This window comes from Malania oleifera, chromosome 10 (genome assembly GCF_029873635.1).
Source record: "Malania oleifera isolate guangnan ecotype guangnan chromosome 10, ASM2987363v1, whole genome shotgun sequence".
In the NCBI taxonomy this organism is placed as follows: Eukaryota; Viridiplantae; Streptophyta; class Magnoliopsida; order Santalales; family Ximeniaceae; genus Malania; species Malania oleifera.
Genome location: NC_080426.1, coordinates 34,288,518 through 34,311,350, shown reverse-complemented (window position 1 = coordinate 34,311,350; position 22,833 = coordinate 34,288,518). Strand labels below are relative to the sequence as shown.

The 22,833-nt window shown below is 36.4% G+C and overlaps 1 protein-coding gene across 5 annotated transcripts; it reads right to left on the bottom strand.

Annotated features, from left to right (window-relative positions):
- Positions 1-367: 367 nt before the first annotated feature.
- Positions 368-22,277, bottom strand: LOC131166953 (uncharacterized). Of its 5 annotated transcripts, XM_058125624.1 has the most exons (4): positions 22,091-22,129; positions 5,075-5,148; positions 4,781-4,955; positions 368-3,584 (listed from the first exon to the last, which is right to left on the bottom strand). In XM_058125624.1, exons 3-4 carry the CDS (start codon positions 4,899-4,901, stop codon positions 640-642), a joined length of 3,066 nt encoding a protein of 1,021 aa, XP_057981607.1. In that variant the 5' UTR covers positions 4,902-4,955; positions 5,075-5,148; positions 22,091-22,129; the 3' UTR covers positions 368-639. The 5 variants fall into 5 exon arrangements, with proteins under 5 accessions (XP_057981607.1, XP_057981602.1, XP_057981603.1 ...); XM_058125619.1 differs by lacking the exon at positions 5,075-5,148 and having other exon boundaries at positions 22,091-22,277; XM_058125620.1 differs by lacking the exon at positions 5,075-5,148 and having other exon boundaries at positions 4,787-4,955; positions 22,091-22,277.
- Positions 22,278-22,833: the final 556 nt, after the last annotated feature.

The window sequence follows — 22,833 nt, the reverse complement described above, 5'->3', positions numbered from 1 at the left end:
AAAGTATTATTTCCTCATATCCCAATATAGGCAGAGAGTTCATCTTACATATTCCTAATGAAAAACCATTCTTAGGACTTTTATCACATTCACTTGCACAAAATGCTATCCGGTTCTATTGTTGCATAGAAATAGAAGCCTGATCATGCTGCTTCGGTGCTCTTTTTGGGATTTGCAAGGGCATATTTACCCAAAACCAGACAAGTTACATCAAGCTAACAAGAATATCCCCTTAAACAAATTGTTCATTTTCTTTCTTATCAAACCCACATTGTACTATACAGTCTATGCTTCATCAAGAATCTCTCTCGCTCTACAGCTATTCAATAAAAAAGAGAGAAAGAGAGATACTATAATTGTTTAAGAATTGAAGAAAACCATGTCTTTCTGTGTATTTACTAAAGAAAAGCCAGCATCCAATATTCCAATAACTAATAACAAATGATACATTTCTCCACAATCACTTTTCCAGTCCAAATAAAATACAAACACTCATGAAAGGGAACTTTAATTTTCATTTTTCTCCAATCAATTGTCTTGGAGCCATTTCCACACATCCTCCCGTGGCATAATCACCATGGATTTTAACTCAAGTCCAAACATCAAAGATACTTATTAAACAGGATATCTTAATGTACTTCATTGTTGAAGTAAAGAGTTCAGCTTCTTTTCAAGCAATTTTGCCTGTCGAAGAGCATCCAATGCCTCTGCTTGCCTTCCCAAGTGCTTCAAATTTACTGCCTTTAACTTCTCTGCCTTAATACGTTCCTCCAGTTTTGCAGTCTCTTGACTAGAGTTTTCACTTTTGACTCTCTCTTGGTTAGAATTTTCACTTTCAACAGTGGGTTTCTCAGGCACTGATTTTTCAGGACCTTGTGATACAGTATTCACATCCTGGAATCCAATTGCTCTCAAGGAAGACATAAGTTGGGGATCCAGAAGATCCTCAACACCCACATCATCTACTGGTTTTGCTTTATTCACAGAAGCCTTTGTGGCATCAAGGGCAGATGACTCTTCCAGTTGGGCTTCAAGTGCCTTGGCTAATTCAAATTCAGCTTCTGCTTCATCCATCCGGCCTTCCCTACGCAGCTTCAAGGCCTGACGCTTGTGGCCAAGAGATTCCTGTTGCAACTTGAAACGATCTCGAGCCGACAATGGTCTCAAAACCACATTTGATGAAATGTGCTCAGTCTGCCCGCCAGCAGTAACATTAGAAGTAGAAATTGACACATCACTGGCACTGATGCTGGGCTGAGGATTGCTTTCCTCTATACTCTTCTCCAAAAGCTTTGCCTGCCGAAGTTCCTCTCGAGCATCTGCCAAATTCCCTTCTCTTTTCAGAGAAACTGCCTTTCTTTTATGAGCCAGGATTTCCTGCTGAAGGGAATTTAGATTGTTCTGAGAAACACAGCCCAGAGTTGGTTTTGCTTCTACAGTTTCAACCACTTTATCCTCCCGCTTTGAATTTGCTTCCACATCAAACTCTTCATCCTTCCACCCTAAATTTTTCAGCATTGAGAGCAGTGATGTGTCTTGCATATCTTTTTCTGTTACATCATCCCCATCCCCTTCATCATCTGCACTTTCAAGGGGAGATTTAGAAGTCACATTTGCTTTGTGGGATTCAACAAGAATTTCTTTCTTTGATTCTTCCATGTCTGACACTTCAGCCTCCAATCGTTTCGCCATTCTCAGCATTTCCTCTGCTTCCTCAATGTCTCCTTGACGTCGAAGAACAAGGGCCTTTCTTTTCAAGCCTAATAGTTCTCTCTGTATTTCAGCTTTACTTCTTCTAGATGGTCCAATTTGGGTACTAGAAGGGTTCTGGACAAGAGAAGAACTAATGACCTGCACAGGAAGACTATCACTTTGTCTAGAAACATTTGACGAAAAGCTATCAGCTTCATTATCGTCCTGCCAACCCAAATTCTTTAGAAGCGTGAGGTATCTTGGTTCATGCATGTCATGATCTGTTACATCCCCTGCTTCTCCATCATCTGCATTTATCAGACTACTAGAAATATCAGCATGTGTATCATTACTAACGTTAGCAGGTGCAACCCTCACATTTGAAACATTATCCATCTCTTTGAGCTGCTGCTCAAGAACCTTCCCTTTCTTTAGTTCTTCTTCTGCCTCATCAATCTTTCCTTCCCTTCTCAAAGCAAGAGCCTTCTTTTTCAGGCCCAAGAGCTCTCTTTGTATCACTAATTTACTCTTTGGAGCAAATTTAGGATCCAATTCTTCTTTTTGAGAAGCATTTATGTCATATACCTTATCAGAACGTGATGGTTTCTCAGCAGTTTGATAGTTTGAATCCTTCTGAACAAGTTTTGGATTGTCTGCAATTGAGCTGTTTCCTTTTGAAACAGAATTGTCTAGGTCCCTTTCAAGTATTTTTGCCTTCTTTAGCAGTTGCATTGCCTCTGCAGCATTACCCGCCCTTTTTTGATTTACAGCGTCCCTCTTTAAAGATTGAATTTGACTTGATACTGCCCCTCTATCAATAGGAGTGGACTCTGAAATGATCTCCTCTGGTTGATTAGAATCTTCAGTCCATCCCATGGATTTTAATGCAGCTGCCATTTCTGGGTCATCCAAATCCTCATCTGTCACTTCAAAATTGTCCACACTGAAATCATCACCAACACCCACGAGGTGGTTTAAATCAAAAGCATGAACTGGATCATACCCAACTGACAGATCATCTTGTTTATCAACATCCATACTACGAATTAAAGAGGATATCTCATCATCAGAATCTTCAGCCTCAGCCAAGAATTCCTGTTCCTCAAGTTGTCTTTCCAAAATTTTAGCTCTCTTTAATTCTTCCTTAGCTTCAGCGAGCTTCCCTTGACGCTTAAGCAAGAGAGCTCGTTTCTTTAGAGCAATGACCTGTGTCTTGTCCATGCTATGAGTTCCATTATCAGGATTAGACTTTTGGGAAAATTCTCCACGAAGAGTGCAAAGTTCACCCTCTAAACTCATACTAGTTGGTTTTTTATCTCCATCATGAATATCGGCATCAGACCACCCCAGTTCTCTAAGTTCTGCAGCAAGTTCATCCTTTTCTTTACCCATTTGAGGAGAATGCTTATTTTTACTCCCAGGTTCTTTTGTGACATCTTTGACTTTCTGAATTTCCGCAATGCTGCTGGATGACAAAGCCTTCCTACGATTTTTTCTCAATAGTAGTTCCAATGCCCCAGCCTGCCTTTCAAGCTCCTTTCCTCTCTTAAACGCTTTTAAAGCTTCATTGGCTTTCCCTTCCCCTTTCAGAATTTTATACTTTTTCTTTTCATCCAGAGCTTGTTGACGCAATTCCTCAGGACTAGTAGATCCCATCTCACCCATTGCATGATTAGGCTCATCCATAGAGAGACTCTTAAGCACCTCTCCCCCATTGTACTGAGTTGCAACTTCTTGAATATTTGAGCATGAGGCACCGCTTGTTGCCCTTGGAATACCAGAACTGACACTGACGGCAGATTCCTGCGCTAGTGAAAAAGATTGTTTTCCATCCTCACCAAGAATCTGGTTTAGAACTTCATCTTCATACTTCGGTGTCAGTCTTGAACCACCTATGGATAAGACCATCAACACATAGCAAGGAAGATAACTTTAAAAAATGCAAGGTCGCAAAACACTTTTGCATTTATGCTAATGGAAACAGCACGTCAGTCTGGCTAGAAGCAACAAGCATAAATTAATCAATCAATTAATTTGGAAACAAAAATTCCATCAATCAAAAATGCTTCCAATCATTCCGCAACAAATGCATCAAGCTCTTGTATAACAGCTGTGCTTCAAATTAGCAATATAGTTATGTACTAGAAAAAAGCACTCACCACCTGAAAATATAACTCCAACATTACCCATATACCACCATCCGTATGCAATTCTTCATTAGTTTTTATGCAGAAGTATTTAGTACAGAAAATTAAATCCAAAATTTTCTAGCACACATTATGTAACAGATTTAGTTCATGGCATAAAACAACTAATAGGATGCTAATCCTTATCCTTTGTTTGGTATCACTGTAAGGGCCAGAGATGGTTAAGTTGGACAACTTGATATGTAATTGATATTTTTTGCCCCGCAATGAAATTATTATATCCATTAGATAATATATCCCATTTTAAAATCAGCACTCTCTTGCATAAAACACCAAAATTACTACTCACGAGAATATGGCAGTTGGGAAGTCCAAGATGGAATATTATTCACATGAAAACAAGGCTATTGGGAAGTCCAGGATGGATTTGGGTTAGGTAAGAAATGCCTTAACCAGAATGACATAACATTTAGGCTTGAAAACGTAAGCAAAATTCAATCCTTTATCGTTTTGGTCTTTGAGTCGATCCATCAATTTCAAAAAATAATAAAATTTCCTGCTATTAAAAATATATTTAAAATTCATAAAAAATAATAATAAGAGTAAAAGAATATCAACTAAATATTTAAATTGAGAAGAGCTAAATATGGAAATGGTCAATAATTAAATTAACCCAAAACAATATCAATCAAAATTATTTCATGCCATAAATACAATAAGTCACAAAGAACTTAAGTATGAAACCCAGATTTATCGATATTAACAAGCAAGCTTGGAAAATATTTACCCTAAATTCAACTTCAGGGCCAACCCATCAAGCTAATGAAAATATAAATACTATAACATAATCAGAAAAATATTCCAATAGCTAATAATACTACAAAAAATAATGGCATAATATGAATTATTAAAACAGCAATTGCAGACCAGTCAAGTCTTACATGTACCTCTTCCTACCCTACTTTTGTGGCCATGTCGCATCTCAAAGCGTGCTGCCTCTTCTAATTTTTTACAGGGTTCACAAATACGAACTGGTGAATCACCTTGTCCACGCAAAACCATTCTATGCAGGGTACAACTACTGCAAAATAGGCCCCCACACCTTCGACAATGATGCTGAAAATCCAAAAAACAAATTCTTAACAAGTATTAAAGACAAAACAAATTCATTAAATGAGCAAAAATCTTCTTAGAGGACTTAATAAGGGTTAATAAATTTGACTAAAATGCACAACACGAGTCCCAATTGTTTCCGAGTGATGGTACTATTCAGAAGCACAAGCACTTTAGGGTACTCAAGGTTCCAATCCTGTGCCAAAAATAGCAACATGACAAGAAGTTGGTTAATTTAACCATCTATAAGTTTCAGTACAGAAGGATAAAACCTCATTGAAATTGAAGTATTGAAAAAGTTCCCAAGGTTGGCACGGAATATTGGCCATCGCCTTGAAGATCAAAAGATCCATAAAGTTGTCTTCGTAAAACACAACAGCAGAATGTTTCCATATAATATTATAACCCTGAACCACGACCTATTAACCATGTAAGTGACTAAAACCAATTGTAATCTAATAAAAAAACTCCAACAACAGTACATGCTAAGTATAAGAAGAAACAAACAACTATTAACAAAAAGAATCCACAGCTACAACTACACATCTATATATATGTTAGAAATTTCTGAAAAAAATAAATTAAAAACACAAATTCACACTTAAGATAACCAAATTGATATTTCTATGTGAATGTACTGTTAAGATTTGATTAAAATGAATGACCTAACTTGAAGATAGGTCTCTTCCACTATTTATAATACAAATTAAATACATTCTAATGACAATAATACCCTTACTAACTCTTACTAATTAACATTCTAACGCACTCAATAATAATAATAAAATACATATATAACCTCTAACACTCCCCCTCAAGTAGGAGCATAAATGTCATATGCTCCTAGCTCGTTACAAATGAATTTAACACGAGCAACCCCCACCACGTTGGCAAACAAATCAGCAAGCTGCATGTCCGACTTCACATAAGTGGTTGTAATAAGCTTCTGTACAAGTTTCTCTCAAAACAAAGTGGCAATCAACTTCAATGTGCTTTGTTTGCTCATGAAAGACCAGGTTGGAGGCAATATGAAGAGCAACTTGATTATCACAGATCAACTTCATGAGTTGAGAATGCAAAAAACCCAATTCTTCCAACATGTTCTTCAACCAAACAAGTTCCCAAGCAGTGTGAGTCATAGATCTATATTCTAATTCAGCACTTGACCTTGCCACCACAGTTTGTTTCTTACTTTTCCAAGAAACCAAATTACCACCAACCAAGATATGATACCCGATGGTGGATCCCCAATCGGAAGGCGATCCAGACCAATCTGCATCTGTATAACCATGGATATAAGTGTGACCATGGTTACAATATAAAAGACCTTTCCCAAGTGCACCTTTGAGATATCTCAAGATGTGAATTACTGTGTCCCAATGACTTGTCCTCGGAGAATCTAGATATTGACTAACAACATTTTTTGCAAAAGATATATCCCGCTGAGTAACTATGAAATAATTCAACTTTCTAACAAGTCTCCGGTATTGTTCAAGATTAGGTAACAAATCACTCATATTCGACATTAAGATCCATGGGTATATCAACCGATTTAGATTCCAATAAGCCAGTTTCATCCAACAGATCAATAACATACTTCCTTTGTGACACAATAGTTCTGATACAAGATTTAAATACTTCTATACCAAAGAAGTATTTCAACGGTCGTCGCAAATATTTGGTCTAAAACTTAATCTGTAGAAAAATTTTGAGATTCTGAATACCTTTATCATCATCACTGTAATAACAATATCATACACACAAACAACAAAAAGGATCCTACCCAATGAAGTATGAAAATAAAACACGGAATGATCCACGACACATCGTCGAAGACCAAATTCAAGTATTACAGCACTAAAACGACCAAACCATGCTCTAGGAGACTGTTTTAAACCATATAAAGCCTTCTTGAGCTGACACACTAAGCCTAATTCCCCTAAGCAACTAACCCAAGTGGTTGCTCCATATAAACCTCCTCCTCAAGGTCACCATGCAAGAAGACATTTTTCACATCTAGCTATCGTGGAGGCTAATGACAAGTAGTAGCCAAGGAGACAAATAGATGTATTGTTGTAAATTTGACAACCAAAGAAAAAGTATCAGAATAATCCAGACCATACACCTAAGTGTATCCACTAGCAACAAGACGGACCTTTATACGAGCCATAGAACCTTCAGAGTTGACTTTCACAGTGTAAACCTAGCGACAACCAACCACAGACTTGTCAAGAGGAAGAGATGCCAAGTCGCAAATACCATTGTCATGTAAAGAATTCATCTCTTCAACCATAGCATCCCTCCACCTAGAATTGGCTAAGGCTTCCAAAACAGATTTAGGAAGGGTAGTAGATGATAGAGCAGTAGCAAAACAATAATAGGAGGGTGATAAGGAATCATAAGAAACATAGTTGGAAATGGGTTGTTGATTACATGTGTGTTTACCTTTCCAAACAGCAATAAGAGGATCAACATCATAGGAAGTATGATCATCAGACGAGGAAACCAAAGGCGTGTTAGTAGAAGCTAAAGGGGACTCTCCTCCTTAAGAGCCGCCATCATGAATACACCTGCAAATTAGGATGAACAAGATGATAAGGACTCGAACTACATAGAGACTCGGATGGTTGGTTGGGTGAGGACAACAATGTACAATCTGGAAGATTAGGCAAAGGAAGAGACTCATTGAGCTCATAATCGTTTAGTGATTGGGTGTAGTAGTAAGGTGTAGACTCAAATAAGGCAACATCAGCAGAAATAAAGAAATGATGCAGCACAGGACTATAACAACGATATCCTTTTTAAGATATGAGTAGCCCAGAAAGACGCATTTTATAGCACAAGGATTCACATTATCCACCCCAGAAGAGACTCATTGAGCTCAGAATCGTTTAGTGATTGGGTGTAGTAAGGTGTAGACTCAAATACGGTAACATCAACAGAAATAAAGAAATGATGCAGCATAGGACTATAACAACAATATCCTTTTTGAGTATATGAGTAGCCCAGAAAGATGCATTTTATAGCACAAGGATTCACATTATCCACCCCAGGAGTTAGTTGATAAACAAAGGACACACACCCAAATATATGAGGGAGAGAAAATAAAGGTGACTTAGCAAAAAGAATGGAGTAGGGAATTTTGCCACTAAGAACAAAGTATGGAATTCTGTTGATTAGATAACAAGCAATAAATACAACATGACACCAAAACACTTTAGGTACATGCATTTGATAAAGTAAGGTGTGAGTGATTACAAGAAGATGTCTATTTCCCCACTCTACAACCCCATTTTGTGAAGAGTGTGGGCACAAGATGATTGATGAACAATACCAAACTGAGTCATATAAGAAGTGATTTGTGCACTGGAAAACTGTTTCGCATTATCACTAAATTGAGTCTTTATTTTAGAACAAAAGGCACAAAATACATGAAATAACTCAGAAAAATCTTTCATTAAATATAACCAAGTCATTCTTGAATAATCATCCACAAAGGTTATAAAGTACTGAAAACTAAACTTGGACACAACCCTATTAGGACCCTAGACATCTGAATGAACTAACATAAAAAGGTTTGCAACTCGTTTATTGACTCAGGAAGCGAAAGAAACACAATAATGTTTTCCCGACTGACAACACTCACAATTGAGACCAAACACAGAACTCAAACTAGGAACAAGACATTTTAACTTTTCCAATGAAGGATGACCTAGGCGACAATGAATTTGAAAAGTGTGGCAGCAGTAGTGCAGGCGATAGAAGGAGATAGTGGCTCAAAGTGAAAGAGTCCACTAGCTTCACGCCCTCCGCCAATTGTCTTCCTCGTCTTCAAATCTTAAATAACCACAAAATCAAGGAAGAATGTCACTGAACAATTCATGGATTTAGTAATTTTTCTAACAAGCATAAGGTTGAAAGGAAATTTAGGAATATATAAAACCGAAGGAAGAGAAATAGAAGAAGTGGAATTTACAGTCTCAATTCCCTTGACTGCAATGGTAGATCTATCAGCAAGAGTAACAAAAGGTAAATTTGCAAGATATGGAAGAGTGGAGAAAAATATAAGTATACTTGTGATATGATCAGTGGCAGGAGGGTTTATGACACAAGAGCTAGGACAAAAAGTACTAGATGACAAACATACTTTGTGATTACCTATTTGGGCAAGAGATGCAATGGGAAGAGAAGGTTGTTGTGATGCTTGATACTGCTAGAACTTGTAATACTCTTCCTCTAACATCGATACAGCAGGTTCCCCCCCACTCGACCCCAAAGGTGAGGAGTCAATGGTGGCTGCATCAGCTGCCCCCAAAGGTGAGAAGTCAATGTTGGCTGCATTGGCAACATGTGAAGGTCTACCGTGAAGATCCCAACACCGTTCAATGGTATGATTATTTTGTCCACAATGAGTGCACTTGCGAGGAGTACCTATTATTGACATTTTAAGTCCAATCCCATTTTGATAATGACAAATCACTTGTTTCTTACTAGTGCATTTAAGTACTTGAATAGGTTTACATTTAAGCACGTACATATGGTAAGGACAAAATGGAAGCCATGAGGGACTTAAAGCTCATATATTCTAGCGTATTCCATTGAAGATTGAAGAGCAAAGAAGAGAAGACATATATTATTTTTTGTGTAATGCATTTAGATTAATTTGTATGTGCATGTCCTACATGATATGATGCCAAGTTCAATAATGACCATAGATTGACCCTAGGAACTAAAACTTTTCATCGAAAACCTCTTACTTAAAAGTCATACTCATACAAAAGGTTTGAAATGTTTTTGAGGTCAAAAGATGGCTAAAACTCATATTTTCAAAGGGCTCAATTGACCAGACTCACAAGCCCAATCGACTGGACTGAGCCTTGGCCAGAAATCATATTTTTGTTAAGGCCCAGTCGACCAGCCAATCCCTTAGGTTAGTTTTGTAAAGCCCCAGTCAACCAGCCTCCTGAAAGCCATTGAAGCCCAGTCGATTGGCCTTCATACGCTTGAAGCCTAGTCAACCGAATCATAAGGCCTGGCATGCCAAACCTCGCGAATTTGAAAATCGCCCTAGGGCCAGTCGACCGGACCATGTCCTAATCGATCAGACCTCTTGGGTTTAGGCAAATTTGAGCTCCAATGGTTAGAAATTTTGAAAATAAAATATTATTTTACACCCCAACAGTCATATAACGGCTATTTGGGGACTTTCTCTATAAATACCAAGCCCAAAGCATTTGAAAAGGTGGTTGATTATATCATAATATATTTTTCATTGTTGGGTACTTGTTTTACAAAATCAAAGCTCTTTCCCACTCATTTTTATTGCAAAAATCATTTGAGAGCAAACTCTAGTTTTTCTCCTACACTTTGTTTTGAAAATATTTTTTTGAAGAAATCATTTATTGGGCTTGAGTCTTTGAAGCATTTCATTTACATATTCTCTCAAATCAAAGAAGCCTTTACTCTCATGTACTCATTCCATTAAATATATTTTTGAGAGTAAAACCCTAGCTTCTCCAAACAATTTTTATTGCAAAAATCTTTGTTGGAGATTTGTTTTTTTTTTTGCAAAAAAATCTTTGAAGCGCTTATCATATACATTTTTACTCAAAGATCATACTTTCATATTTATTGCAAAAATTCTTTTGAGAGAAAATATCCTCAAACTCTATTGAGCCTATATCTTATCATTTGAGAGTGCATTAGGTTTTTCATTGTACAACTTTGCTAATTGAACAAGCACTTTATTTGTACGCAAAATTTCGATTGTATTTGTATTCCTGCGGTTTGGGTATTGAATCATGCTGGTCATGGGGTATCGCCTGGAGAGGTAGCTCCGCCTAGAAGGAGCGCACCAAGCGTGGGGTATCAATTGAAGAGGATGGCTCCATCTTGTAAAGAGTGTGTAAAGGGGGGCTCCACCCTATAAGGAGTGTTGTAAGTGGTTTTGCTCCACCCGGTCAATGGAGCAAGATAGTGAAATCCTCAAGCGAGTTGGCTTGGGGTGAGGACGTAGCCGGATATAGCCGAACCTCGTAAAAATACTGAGTTTGCACTCTCTTTTCTCTTCGCTCTTTATTTTTTTGTGCTTGTATATATTTAATTTGTTGTTGTTGTATATGTGTTGAATATTTGCATACTTAAATATTTGTGAGATTTGTGATTGCTTAGAAAAACCCTAGGCTTGCATAATACTGATTTTGTTTTAAAATTAGGGGAATACTTGACCTAGAATTTTTAAATATCCAATTCACCCCTCTTGGGAATACACCATAAATCACATTTGGTATCAAAACCTTGTTACAAAAATCTTAATTGTATTTGTTAAAGATCACATGGCTCTTGTTGGTGTATCCCCATTTTGTGAGGGACAATCCTTTACAAACCCTCCATTGTTTTGTGATGTAGATTACACCTCGTGGAAACAAAGAATGAATATCTTTATAAAATCAATGGACTGGAGGGCTTGGAAAGTGATGATTAAAGGGAATTTTGTGCCTATGAAAATTGTCAATAATAGTGAAATTCCCAAGTTAGAAAATAAATTGAATGAAAATGATATCAGTTTAATGCAAATTAATTCTAGTGCCATGAACATGTTGTGTTGTGGTTTAGACATTAATATTTTTACTGAGGTCATGACTTGTTCTAGTGCAAAGGAAATGTGGGAAGAGCTAGAAAAGAGAAATGTTGGAACCAAAGAGAAGGAGACCACCATTCCGGAAGATTCAAGCTCAAATGATCAAGAAGTGGTAAATCATGGGCTAATAGCCTTAATCAATGAAGAGGTATATGCTTCTCATTCTACCTCTATTGATGATTCTTGTGTTGAATCCTACAATATATCATGTGATGAATCATTTGGTAAATTTAATGATAATTCTGTTAATGATCCATGCAATGATTCATGTAATAGTTATTATGATAAATCTTATGATGAATCATGTGATAAATTTAATGATGAAAGCATGCCCTCTTTTGAGAAATTGGAAAATGCTTTATTTAAAATGCATAAGATTCCAATTAGGATGTCTAAGAAGAAAACAATCGTGGAAAATGAAAATAAAAGCTAGGAAAAACAATTAGAAGATTTAGAAGAATATCATGCCACCTTAGAAGAGAAAAAGATTGAGAAAATTTTGAAAATCACTTGCCTGGAAAGAAAAATGAAAGATAACTCAAATAAATCCTTAGGAGTTAAAAGAAATAATTTTTTCAAAAAGGATTTGAGTTCATCTTATAAATCCCATAATCATGCCTCATCAAGTAAAAATAGGTTCAATAAGCCAAATCTTTCACACAAAAATAACATATGCTCATATTGTGAAAGAAAAGGACACATTCAATATACTTGCCCATTCAGAGGTGCCAGAGGCAAAGATAGGAAGATGATATGGCTAAACAAGAGAATCAACCCCTTGGGACCCAAGGAAGAATGGTTTCCAATAGGAATTACATAATTGTTTAATTCTTCCTTAGATTTTAGGATGTTATAAAAAGAGATAGTGATAACTAAATGTGTGGGAAGTGGTCCATGCTTAAAATGTCAAATCATAGTATATGCATTCACTATACTAAGAACTTTAGAGAATTAAGTCAGTATGAAAATTCAAATGATGTATCCAATCCAGTCACTCAACATATATGTGTATATATATATCTATATATATATATATATATATAAAATGATTTGGTAAAATATGGAAATATTGGCTATAGCATGCTAAACTTGAACTGAAAAGGAATGAGTTAATCTGTGCTTGAATGGGACGTTAGTCTCCACATAATTCATATCATTCCTCCGATATGTTCAAAGTAAAGGTTAAGGGTTTAACTGGCTAAAATTTCTAGAACCTTATATTTTTTAGATGAAAAACATAAATCATTAATTCTTGAATAAAATCTTGGAAGCATGCTGAAGTAAATCCACTTCCAAATGGACAAAGATATCTTTACTTGATAAATATCTTTTTATGCTATACATATTGCTTAAATTTGAATGACTTAAAATATAGCATATTTTGTCCATCACTTAGATTTGAGTTTTGGGGAATTAAGCCTATACTATATATATCATCCATCCCTAAACTCATTATGGAGCTTTAATACTTGATCACATTCGGGAGCTTTTTTAAACTCATCCCCATGGTTAGTAAATTTAGTCACCACTGGTAATTCAGATTATCAAACTCTAACTGGTGATTCCTTCTCAAACCTAGTTGTAAGCACATATTATCATAATCATTTCTTAATCTGCCAATGCTTACTAAAATCCCTTCACGTTTAAATTAGAAGCATCTAATAAGGGATTCAAAGTCTTTAGTAAATCAAAGCATTTCCTCTGTGCTTAATCTGCAATAGCTCTCAAGCTATAATCATGAGCATCCCCTGCCAAGAAATACATGTCTTATATCTTGAAAGCAAATCATGGGAGCTATCCAAACCGGAAAAGCGTCATTGGTAATTCGAAACTAGTGATAAATGATTTAAGTACTAACGCTCAAACTTGGAGGACCCGTCTTGGTGTGGGTTCATCCTTGCGGAAGTAGAGTTGTTTAGGGTTCCTACAATTTTGGTTGTTGATCACCGTAATCCATTTTGTTCATTCAACACCCAAGGTTCGCCATGGTCGGGTGCATGACATTTGAGTTGTTATGAACCCTATCGGTCATGCTCACGTGGATGGGGATGAAACACCTTAATGCACAACTTAGTTGTGAACAAATGAACATCTCTTCAGTTCCTCCAGGATTTGTGTCACGTACATCCTTCACATTGAGAAGGTTGAATAATAGTGAAGAAAGTGTAGGCTTATGACACTGAAGTAACATTTTTTAAGACTTTTGGTCCTCTAAGCCTAAGCACTCAAAGCCAAAGCAAACCTATTGAAAATTTATAGCACTTGGCTGAAAATTTGAAGAATAAAAAGAAGAAAAAGAAGAACATGATGAGTGGGCTGCATACCTGAGGGGGAGCAACTCACTTTGAAATCTCTATAGCTCTGAAAATTAGTTTTTCTCACTATCTTATCTTGCTTTATGCTTATATGCCTCATGTGAGGATTGCAATTGCTATCCATATTGTACTGAATGCTTAAAATTTCTTTGATGGTTGATAATTATCTTTTAATCTAGTATCATGAACTATTTTGAGCTATACTGAATTGGTTGGATATAATGGATTGCATGCTTGTATGGAACACCATCTACATGGTTGATGCAGAACTTTATGACCTGCATGCTGATAATTATTTAGGAGAATTGCATGCTGATTGAACTGAATGCCACTTGCATGGCTGATGCAGTGACTTGTGAATTGCATGCTATAGAGAACTATTAGGTTATTTGGTGCATGCTTTTGTGATTTGCATGATGGAAAAATGATCCATTTACAGCCGAATTTTTTTTTTAAATGAGTAAATGATAAAGGCATATTGAACTTCATTCATAAATACGCATTGCATATGCTTGGTAAAAATTCTTTGCATGAGAACAAACAGGAGAGCTGAACTCCATTTAAATCATTCTTTTGGACTCATATGCATTATAGTTTCATTTCTTTTTTTTGCTATCATGAAAACCATGAACATCATATCCTGTTTTTATGGATTTATAAATTGATATGGCTTGTTGTTGGATTTATGGACACTTTGCATGTCTTAAATATGAATTTTTTTATGCATGTGTGTTCTAGTGTAATGATTTTACTGATTGAACAAAAATGGCTTGATCATTTTTCAGTAAAATGGTTTTAAAATTGAAAATGCATCCATTGCGTCTAAGCTTGTACTCAAATAAAAAGGGGGAGCTTTTTTGAAATTAAAATTCCATTCCTTTTGCGCACACCCATCTTTGGCTTCGATCCTTGTTTTTAAGAGCTTACTATGGCTTGAATGTTTTGGCAAATAATTTTTATTGCTCACAATACATCTTAAATGGAAATGTGTTGCTTAGGCACAATTATCCTAGGCTTTGCCATATGATCTTGCCTTACACTGTCTAATATTTAGGATATATACGGGTTGCTTTTTCTGGTTTTAATATGAAATGTTCATAATTGCTTACCAGAAAATTATTTAAGCTTGCTTGACTTTAGTATTAAATTTATTATATAGCAAGCATACTCCCCAGCACTTATTAATAGCATCAAAAAGGGAAAATATTTTACAAAATGAATTTTTTTGGGGGGACAAGAACTGATTTTATAAAATATAAATTTCGTTTTCTCTTGCTTCAGACTTAAAGGCATTCATGACACTTGCTATTTGTTATATTTCTAAAATTCAAATTTTTGCATTGAAGTTTAAAAACCTTAAGGACTTTATTGTTTATATGACATTCTTGAAAAGGGCATTTCATGATTGACTCGTTGATCACATATAGAAATACATGCTAACTAGTTAGACTGAAATTATGCTCAACCCTACACTTAGTTACCATAAGCCTTATGTTTTGAACTCCAATTTTTTACAGGTCTTATGTAATATCAGAATTGAAATGGTTTGTGAGTATTTCTAGTCTAACCATGTTTAACATGTCTTTTTAAACTCAAACGGCAAGCTATACTGTTTTTGTGCTCACAATGACCAAAATAATTGGGGGAGCTTCTCAAGCTAAGGGATTTTAAATGCTTAAATGCTTTATGTTTAGCTTAGTCCTTTTGTTGATGACAAAAGGGGCCGAAGGATCTAAGCAAAACCAAAATATAACTTGCATTCTCCTGACTTTTTGTTATTCACAATTGGTATCTGAGCTATATTGTTAAAACTAAATGCATGTTGATTTGAAATGTCTTCTTTCTTGTATATGCCTGAACTACATCATAAATCTTTAGATTGTGCATATTCTAAAGGGAAGTCTTTTTAGGCTTAACCCATTTTGCTCGTGTTTGTCATCATCAAAAAGAGGAAGATTGTTGACTTTTTGAATCCAGTCCTGTTTTGATAATGACAAATCATTTGTTTCTTACTTGTGCGTTTAAGTACTTGAATAGGTTTGCATTTAAGCACGCACGTGTGGTAAGGACAAAATGGAAGTCATGAGGAACTTAAAGCTCATATAATCTGGCGTATTCCATTGAAGATTGAAGAGCAAAGAAGAGAAGACATATATTATTTTTGGTGTAATGCATTTAGATTAATTTGTATGTGCATGTCCTACATGATATGATGTCAAGCTCAATAATAACCATAAAATGACCCTAGGAACTAAAACTTTTCATGGAAAACCTCTTACTTAAAAGCCATACTCATACAAAAGGTTTGAAATGTTTTTTAGGTCAAAAGAGGGCTAAAACTCATATTTTCAAAGGGCCCAGTCGACCGGACTCACAAGCCCAGTCGACCGGACTAAGCCTTGGCCAGAAATCATATTTTTGTTAAGGCCTAGTCAACCGGCCTTATAAGCCCAGACGACCGGCCAGTTTTGTAAAGCCCCAGATGATGGCCTCCTGAAAGCCATTAAAGCCCAATCGACTGGCCTTCCTATGCTTGAAGCCCAGTCGACCGAATCATAAGGCCCAGCATGCCAAACCTCGCGAATTTGGAAATCACGTCAGGGCCAATCAACCGAACCATGTCCCAGTCGACCAGACCTCTTGAGTTCAAGCAAATTTAAGCTCCAACGGTCGAAAATTTTGAAAATAAAATATTATTTTACTCCCCAACGGTCATATAATGGCTACTTGGGGTCTTTCTCTATAAATACCAAGGCCAAAGCATTTGAAAAGGTGGTTGATTATATCATAATATATTTTTCATTGTTGGGTATTTGTTTTACAAAATCAAAGCTCTTTCCCACTCATTTTTTATTGCAAAAATCATTTGAGAGCAAACTCTAGTTTTTCTCCTACACTTTCTTTTATAAATATTTTTTTGGAGAAATCATTTATTGAGCTTGAGTCTTTGAAGCATTTCATTTACATATTCTCTCAAATCAAAGAAGCCTTTACTCTCATATATTCATTCCATTGAATATATTTTTGAGAGTAAAGCCCTAGCTTATCCAAACAATTTTTATTGCAAAAATCTTTGTTGGAGAATTTTTTTTTTTTTGCACAAAAATCTTTGAAGCACTTATCATATACATTTTTACTCAAAGATCATACTCTCATATTTATTGCAAAAATTCTTTTGAGAGAAAATATCCCCAAACTCTATTGAGCTTAAATTTTATCATTTGAGAGTGCATTAGGTTTTTCATTGTACAACTTCGCTTATTGAAGAAGCACTTTATTTGTACGCAAAATTTCTATTTTATTTATATTCCTGTGGTTCGGGTAGTGAACCATGCTGACATGGGGTATCACCTGGAGAGATAGCTCTGCCTAGATGGAGCAGACCAAGCGTGGGGTATCACTTGAAGAGGAGGGCTCCATCCTGTAAGGAGTGTGTAAAGGGGGGCTCCACCTTGTAAGGAGTATTGTAAGTAGTTTTGCTCCACCTGGTTAATGGAGCAAGATAGTGAAATCCTCAAGCGAGTTGGCTTGGGGCGAGGACGTAGCCGAGTACAGCCGAACCTTGTAAAAGTACTATGTTTGTGCTCTCTCTTCCCTTCGCTCTTTATTTTTCTGTACTTGTATATATTTAATTTGTTGTTGCTGTATATGTGTTGAATATTTGCATACTCAAATATTTGTGGAATTTGTGATTGCTTAGAAAAACCCTAAGCTTGCGCAATATTGATTGTGTTTTAAAATTAGGGGAACACTTGACCTAGAATTTTTAAATATCCAATTCACCCCCCCTCTTGGGAATACACCATAAATCACACCTATGCCTCATCTGTCTCTACCACTACAACCACTCAAACCACCGCAATAACTTTTGCGGTTATTTGGTAGACAACTAGAATCACCATGTGTAGCAAAGGTTGTCCTCTCAGAGTCAGATGCAAAAGTAAGAGAATGCGTGCTAAAGGAAGCACAATAAACAACAAATGATGGCAGCTCGACACTACTGAGTATCTAAGACTAAGTTGCCTCAAACTTAGGCTTCAATCCGGCTAGAACACGAAAAACTGTCATCTGTTCCCTCAACTTCTGCATTCCACAAATGTCAACAGTTATAGGTTGCATGACGTTAAGCTCCCCATTGATACGCTTCATCTCTCCAAAATAATCTGCAATACTCCCGCTCCTTGTTGAGACTGAAAGTATTCCTAGGATAAATCATACATGTGTAATATTACTAGGATATAGAAGTTCGATATAATCCCAAATCTCCTTGCATGTATTTAGATGCATACACATCCGTGCAATTTGTGGCTCCATCGAATTCCAAAAAAGAGAAGCAATCAAGGCATCTTCCTGAACCCACACGTCTTTTCTCTTTTAATAAAAAAAAAAAAATCAGATTGGAGCAAGTGGTCGAATTTCCCTAATCTTGTCAAATAAATCCGATAGCTTTAGACCATTGAACATAGTGCTTTCCATTGACCTTTTGAGTCGCTATTTGAGGCAACAATGTAGGAAACAAATTTTTGGGATTCATAGATTCCATACCAACACTTACAAATCAGCAATCACACCAAAAACAAGAAGAAAAATCATAACTACTCAGGACAATCACAAACTATGTGAAGCACCGACACAACAATAGATAATGGGAACAACTCACCAACGGATATAGCACAGCCACAGCACTCACAAATCAGCAACCACACCAAAAACAAGAAGAACAATCAATAATTGGGGCAATCACAAACTATGTGAAGCACCTACACAACCACAGATGAGTTGAACAACTTATCGAGGAATATAGCACTGTCACAGCCTCACAACTGAACATACAAACGCTGCCACGGCTCCAAAAAACTCATAAAGAAGCCTTCACAAACCCTGAACAGAAATGAACGGAATACTGCGAGTGCATGGTCAAAGAAAGTTGAATTTTTGAGCAAAAAACTGGCCAAACAGCTTGGTAATATAGCCTAAAGAAGGAATCAGAGTATGGCAGAGGAAAAAAAAAAAGGCAAAAAAAAAAGGAAAAAAGTGGCCCTAACTTCACTCATGCACCGGGGCGTGGGGTCAGCCCTGCCGGCATTTGGCCGGTGTGTGAGGGCACGTGGGGTGTCCTCAGGAAATGGGATTTTGTGGGGTGGGTTGTTAGGGTGGGGATCTATTTATGGATATGGTTGGATTTATGAAATAATATGGGATGGAGGTGGATATGGAAAAGAAAAGCTGTGGGAATGGTGTTTTCAGGCAACGGCAGAGGCGAATAGGGTTTAGGTTGGATCATGCTCTGATACCATGTTAAGATTTGATTAAAATAAATGACCTAACTGGAAGATAGATCTCTTCCTCTATTTATAATACAAATTAAATACATTCTATTGACAATTATACCCTTACTAACTCTCACTAATTAACATTCTAATACACTCAATAATAATAATACTAAATTCTAACACATTGAATAAAAATAATACTAAAAGATATATATAACCTTTAACATGTACATGAGAAGAAAAATAAGAGAAAACAAAACAAAATTAAAAGAGAGAGTAAATATGAAGATAAACTCATTTTTTAGGGCTTCATCATCAATATTCCAATATAAGCTTTCTCCTGGTCACACATCAAGCCCTTCTATAGGCTTTCTCCTAGAACTAAAGAAGGAAACGATTTCTAGGAAATAATATCAAATCCATAAAAACTAGACTAGCACATAAATGTAAAATATTTAAATCACAAAAAATCCGAGATGATCATAAAGAACCTAGATAATCGTAAAGATTATATTATCTATAAGCCTATGGTTGATACAATGATCTTTGAATTTGAACCCCATCAATTCCCCCACGATGAGAGAAACGTGCCACAGAAATATGGATATACTACTCTAAAGATCCAGATCTCGATGACACAACTCATCCTCGATAATCCATGTGGAGTCAAAAGCAAAGTAGTCCACTTCACGGGATACTGCAATGCCCTCCTTTTGTAGATGCAACATGCTCATTTTTTAGAATGCTCTCTACACAATCTATAGAAGAGGGCAAAAGAGATGGAAGCACCGGAACTGGACTGATAGAGAACTGCTTCACAAGGTGAGATATCTCTATGCAAAAAAGGCAGCTCAAAGGTGCCTTGGTATGGGGTTAAGTCCTCAACATTGAAAATAAAATTGCTGTGCATATTGGATGGTAGGTCAATATTAAAGCATTAGGACCCAAACAACAAAGAATTCAAAAAGAACCAGATGCATGGGCGTGTAACTTCTTAAAAGAATGCTAGGATAATGCAAGGACAGCGGGACAGGCACCTGTCATCACATATTTACCCTCAGTAAATTTGACACGCTTGCGTCAACGTCAGTAGCTAGCTTTTATTGTGCAGTTTTCATAGTAGTTCTTTCATCTAAATCAGCATGGTCAAGGGTATGTTGGCCAGAAGACTCAGCTGACAAACATGGCCAAGCATCAGATGGCAAGGGAATAACATCAATAAGGTAGCCAGGGGAACAACCATTGACAACTTCAAAAGGACTCTTTCTAGTAGTAGACATACACTGGATTATTATACGCAATCTCTGCAGTAGGTAACAAAAAATCTCAGGCTCCATGCTTAACCCCTACTAAGCACCTAAGTTGCTCAAACTACAATTACCCACTTCAGATTAGCCATTCCTCAGCAGCTGAAAACTTTAACCTTGTCAAAAAATTTCCATAGGGTCTTCCCAAAGTAGCTAACAAATTTCACATTATTGATGTGCACAACCTGTGGAGCTGAAAATTTTCAAAAGAGAAGTGCTGGCCTATGTGTGAAGCATAACTTCACTGGTTTCACTGCATGGAATGAAATGTCCTATTTTTTACTACCCCTATCAATTACCACAAAAATGGAATAATAACCCTAATATTTTTTGGCAACCTAGAATAAAGTCCATGCTTAGAACCTTCCAAGGTGTATGAGGAAGTGGAAAAAGAGTACATAGACCTTCTTAACCTTGGCTAATTGGTAAGTGCAACACTGATAGACAATCCTAGCAACATCTTTCTTTCAGGAGAGCCAATAGATCCTATCCCAAACCAGAAGTATTGATCTTATCCCTACCGAAATGGCTAGCAGAATTGCCAGCACGCAACTCCCAAACCAAAAACTCACACAAGTACCAGGAATGCATAGTCTAGTTCCTATTAACAAGTAACACGATTATCATCTTGGACTCTTTGGAAATGATACCAAAGTCGGCACATAATTATCCTAGATAAAGATAACAGTAAAGGCCCTCAATAAGCATAAAGACCCTGCATTATGTTAAGACTATGGTAGACACAAAGATATAGCTGAGTGTGATTCTGATCATGCACTCTCTGTTTGGTGATTATAAAAAAAAATGCCTTTGCAAAAGATTCCGGGCCCAATGATATTTATGCTTTATTTTTCTTGGTAGCACATCCTACAAGAAAGTTGCTTATGCTCGACCATACACATTTCATAGAAGATGCACAAAATGACTTCATAACAAATGAGCAAGTCTTTTGTACTGAATGTTCTGAGAATATTTAGGAAAATTCAGTCGAAAATCCATAGATTATTCTAATAAGCGAAAATGTGGAGTAATCAGGTACATTAACAAAGCTGACCAATTTATATTGGAACAACTGAAATATTGGAACTAGTTGACTGCTGAATAATTTGGGCAAGTTCCAATTGCAGGGGTGAAAAAAATGGCAATAAGGTTAAACTACAATAATGAATTTTCTATTTCAAAGTTCTGATACTTCTTAAAGATTATGGAAACACAAAGAAGTTCGAGAAAGATGAGCACAACCATCAACTATTTCAACTAAACACCCAAAATATTGGAATATCTAACGCAGGAATCCTTTATTGAAACAAAAGAAAAGTTAAAGGACGCGTGAAGAACCCCAAATGCCTACTAAGCACAGGGAACCGATTGACGGACTCTTCTCAAACCTTAGATCATCCAATTGATTAACAAAAGAAACGTTCTGGGTTTCTCTCCAATAATCCATGTTTACAACGAACACCCAAAATGATTAAATAAATCAAGAAATTAGCAAATTATGATGATCATATAATAAAAATTATAACCCAACAAGATGAACTTTGAGGCATGGGTTTTGTTATAATACGCATGAAGAAGGGAAAAGGAAGATGAAAGTACAAACCTTGCGATTGATGAAGGTGAACTGAGAAGAACATCCCTGGCAATGAGAAGCATCAACCACCCAATTATTCCCCTTCAATGATGGCTTTGCAGGCAACCCAATCTTCTCCAACATCTTCTTCTTCTTCTTACCAGAGATTTGACGAGGAAGGGGAAGTAGGAACAATATGATTTACAGACGAAGCCTCTTTATTATTTGCAGACCAGAGCTTCTAATCGGTCCTACCGGTTCGGCAACTTTCTGAACCGAACCCGAGCCAAAGTACCAATAGAACGGTTAATTTACGGTTTGGGGTCTTGTTTATACTTAGTAAACTAATCGATCCTACCGCTTCGGCAACTTTCTGAACCGAACCTGAGCCAAAGTACCAATAGAACGGTTAATTTACGGTTTGGTTTAAATATCAGATCGGAACCCAATAAGATCACCTTGCACAGAAAAAATTATAAGCATTGATCATAATTTGGTCGATTTTTTAATTAAATTTTACACCTGAACTGAATTAGGTGGTCTATACTTAGTAAAATCTAAAGAAAATCTTATTACTTTGTACCAATTTAATTACAAAATTTGTTCAAAGAATTTTTGTTAGAAATATATTTGCATCTTCCTTCCTAAAACGAATTCAAAATTTATAATGTCTTCTCAATTCGGTTTAGTTTTTTGATTTCAGAAAATACAAAACTGAAATCAAATCGAAATATCCCATTTACCAACCTTTTAACTGAATTAAATGACAAAAA

Excerpts from the sequence above, each read along its gene's own strand:
- LOC131166953 (XM_058125619.1), bottom strand. The coding sequence starts at position 22,204 with ATGTTGGAGAAGATTGGGTTGCCTGCAAAGCCATCATTGAAGGGGAAT. Across the intron at positions 4,956-22,090 it reads TCACCTTCATCAATCGCAAG|CATCATTGTCGAAGGTGTGG; the intron begins GTTTGTACTTTC and ends TTGGATTTTCAG. Across the intron at positions 3,585-4,780 it reads TAGGGTAGGAAGAGGTACAT|GTGGTTCAAGACTGACACCG; the intron begins GTAAGACTTGAC and ends TCTTATCCATAG.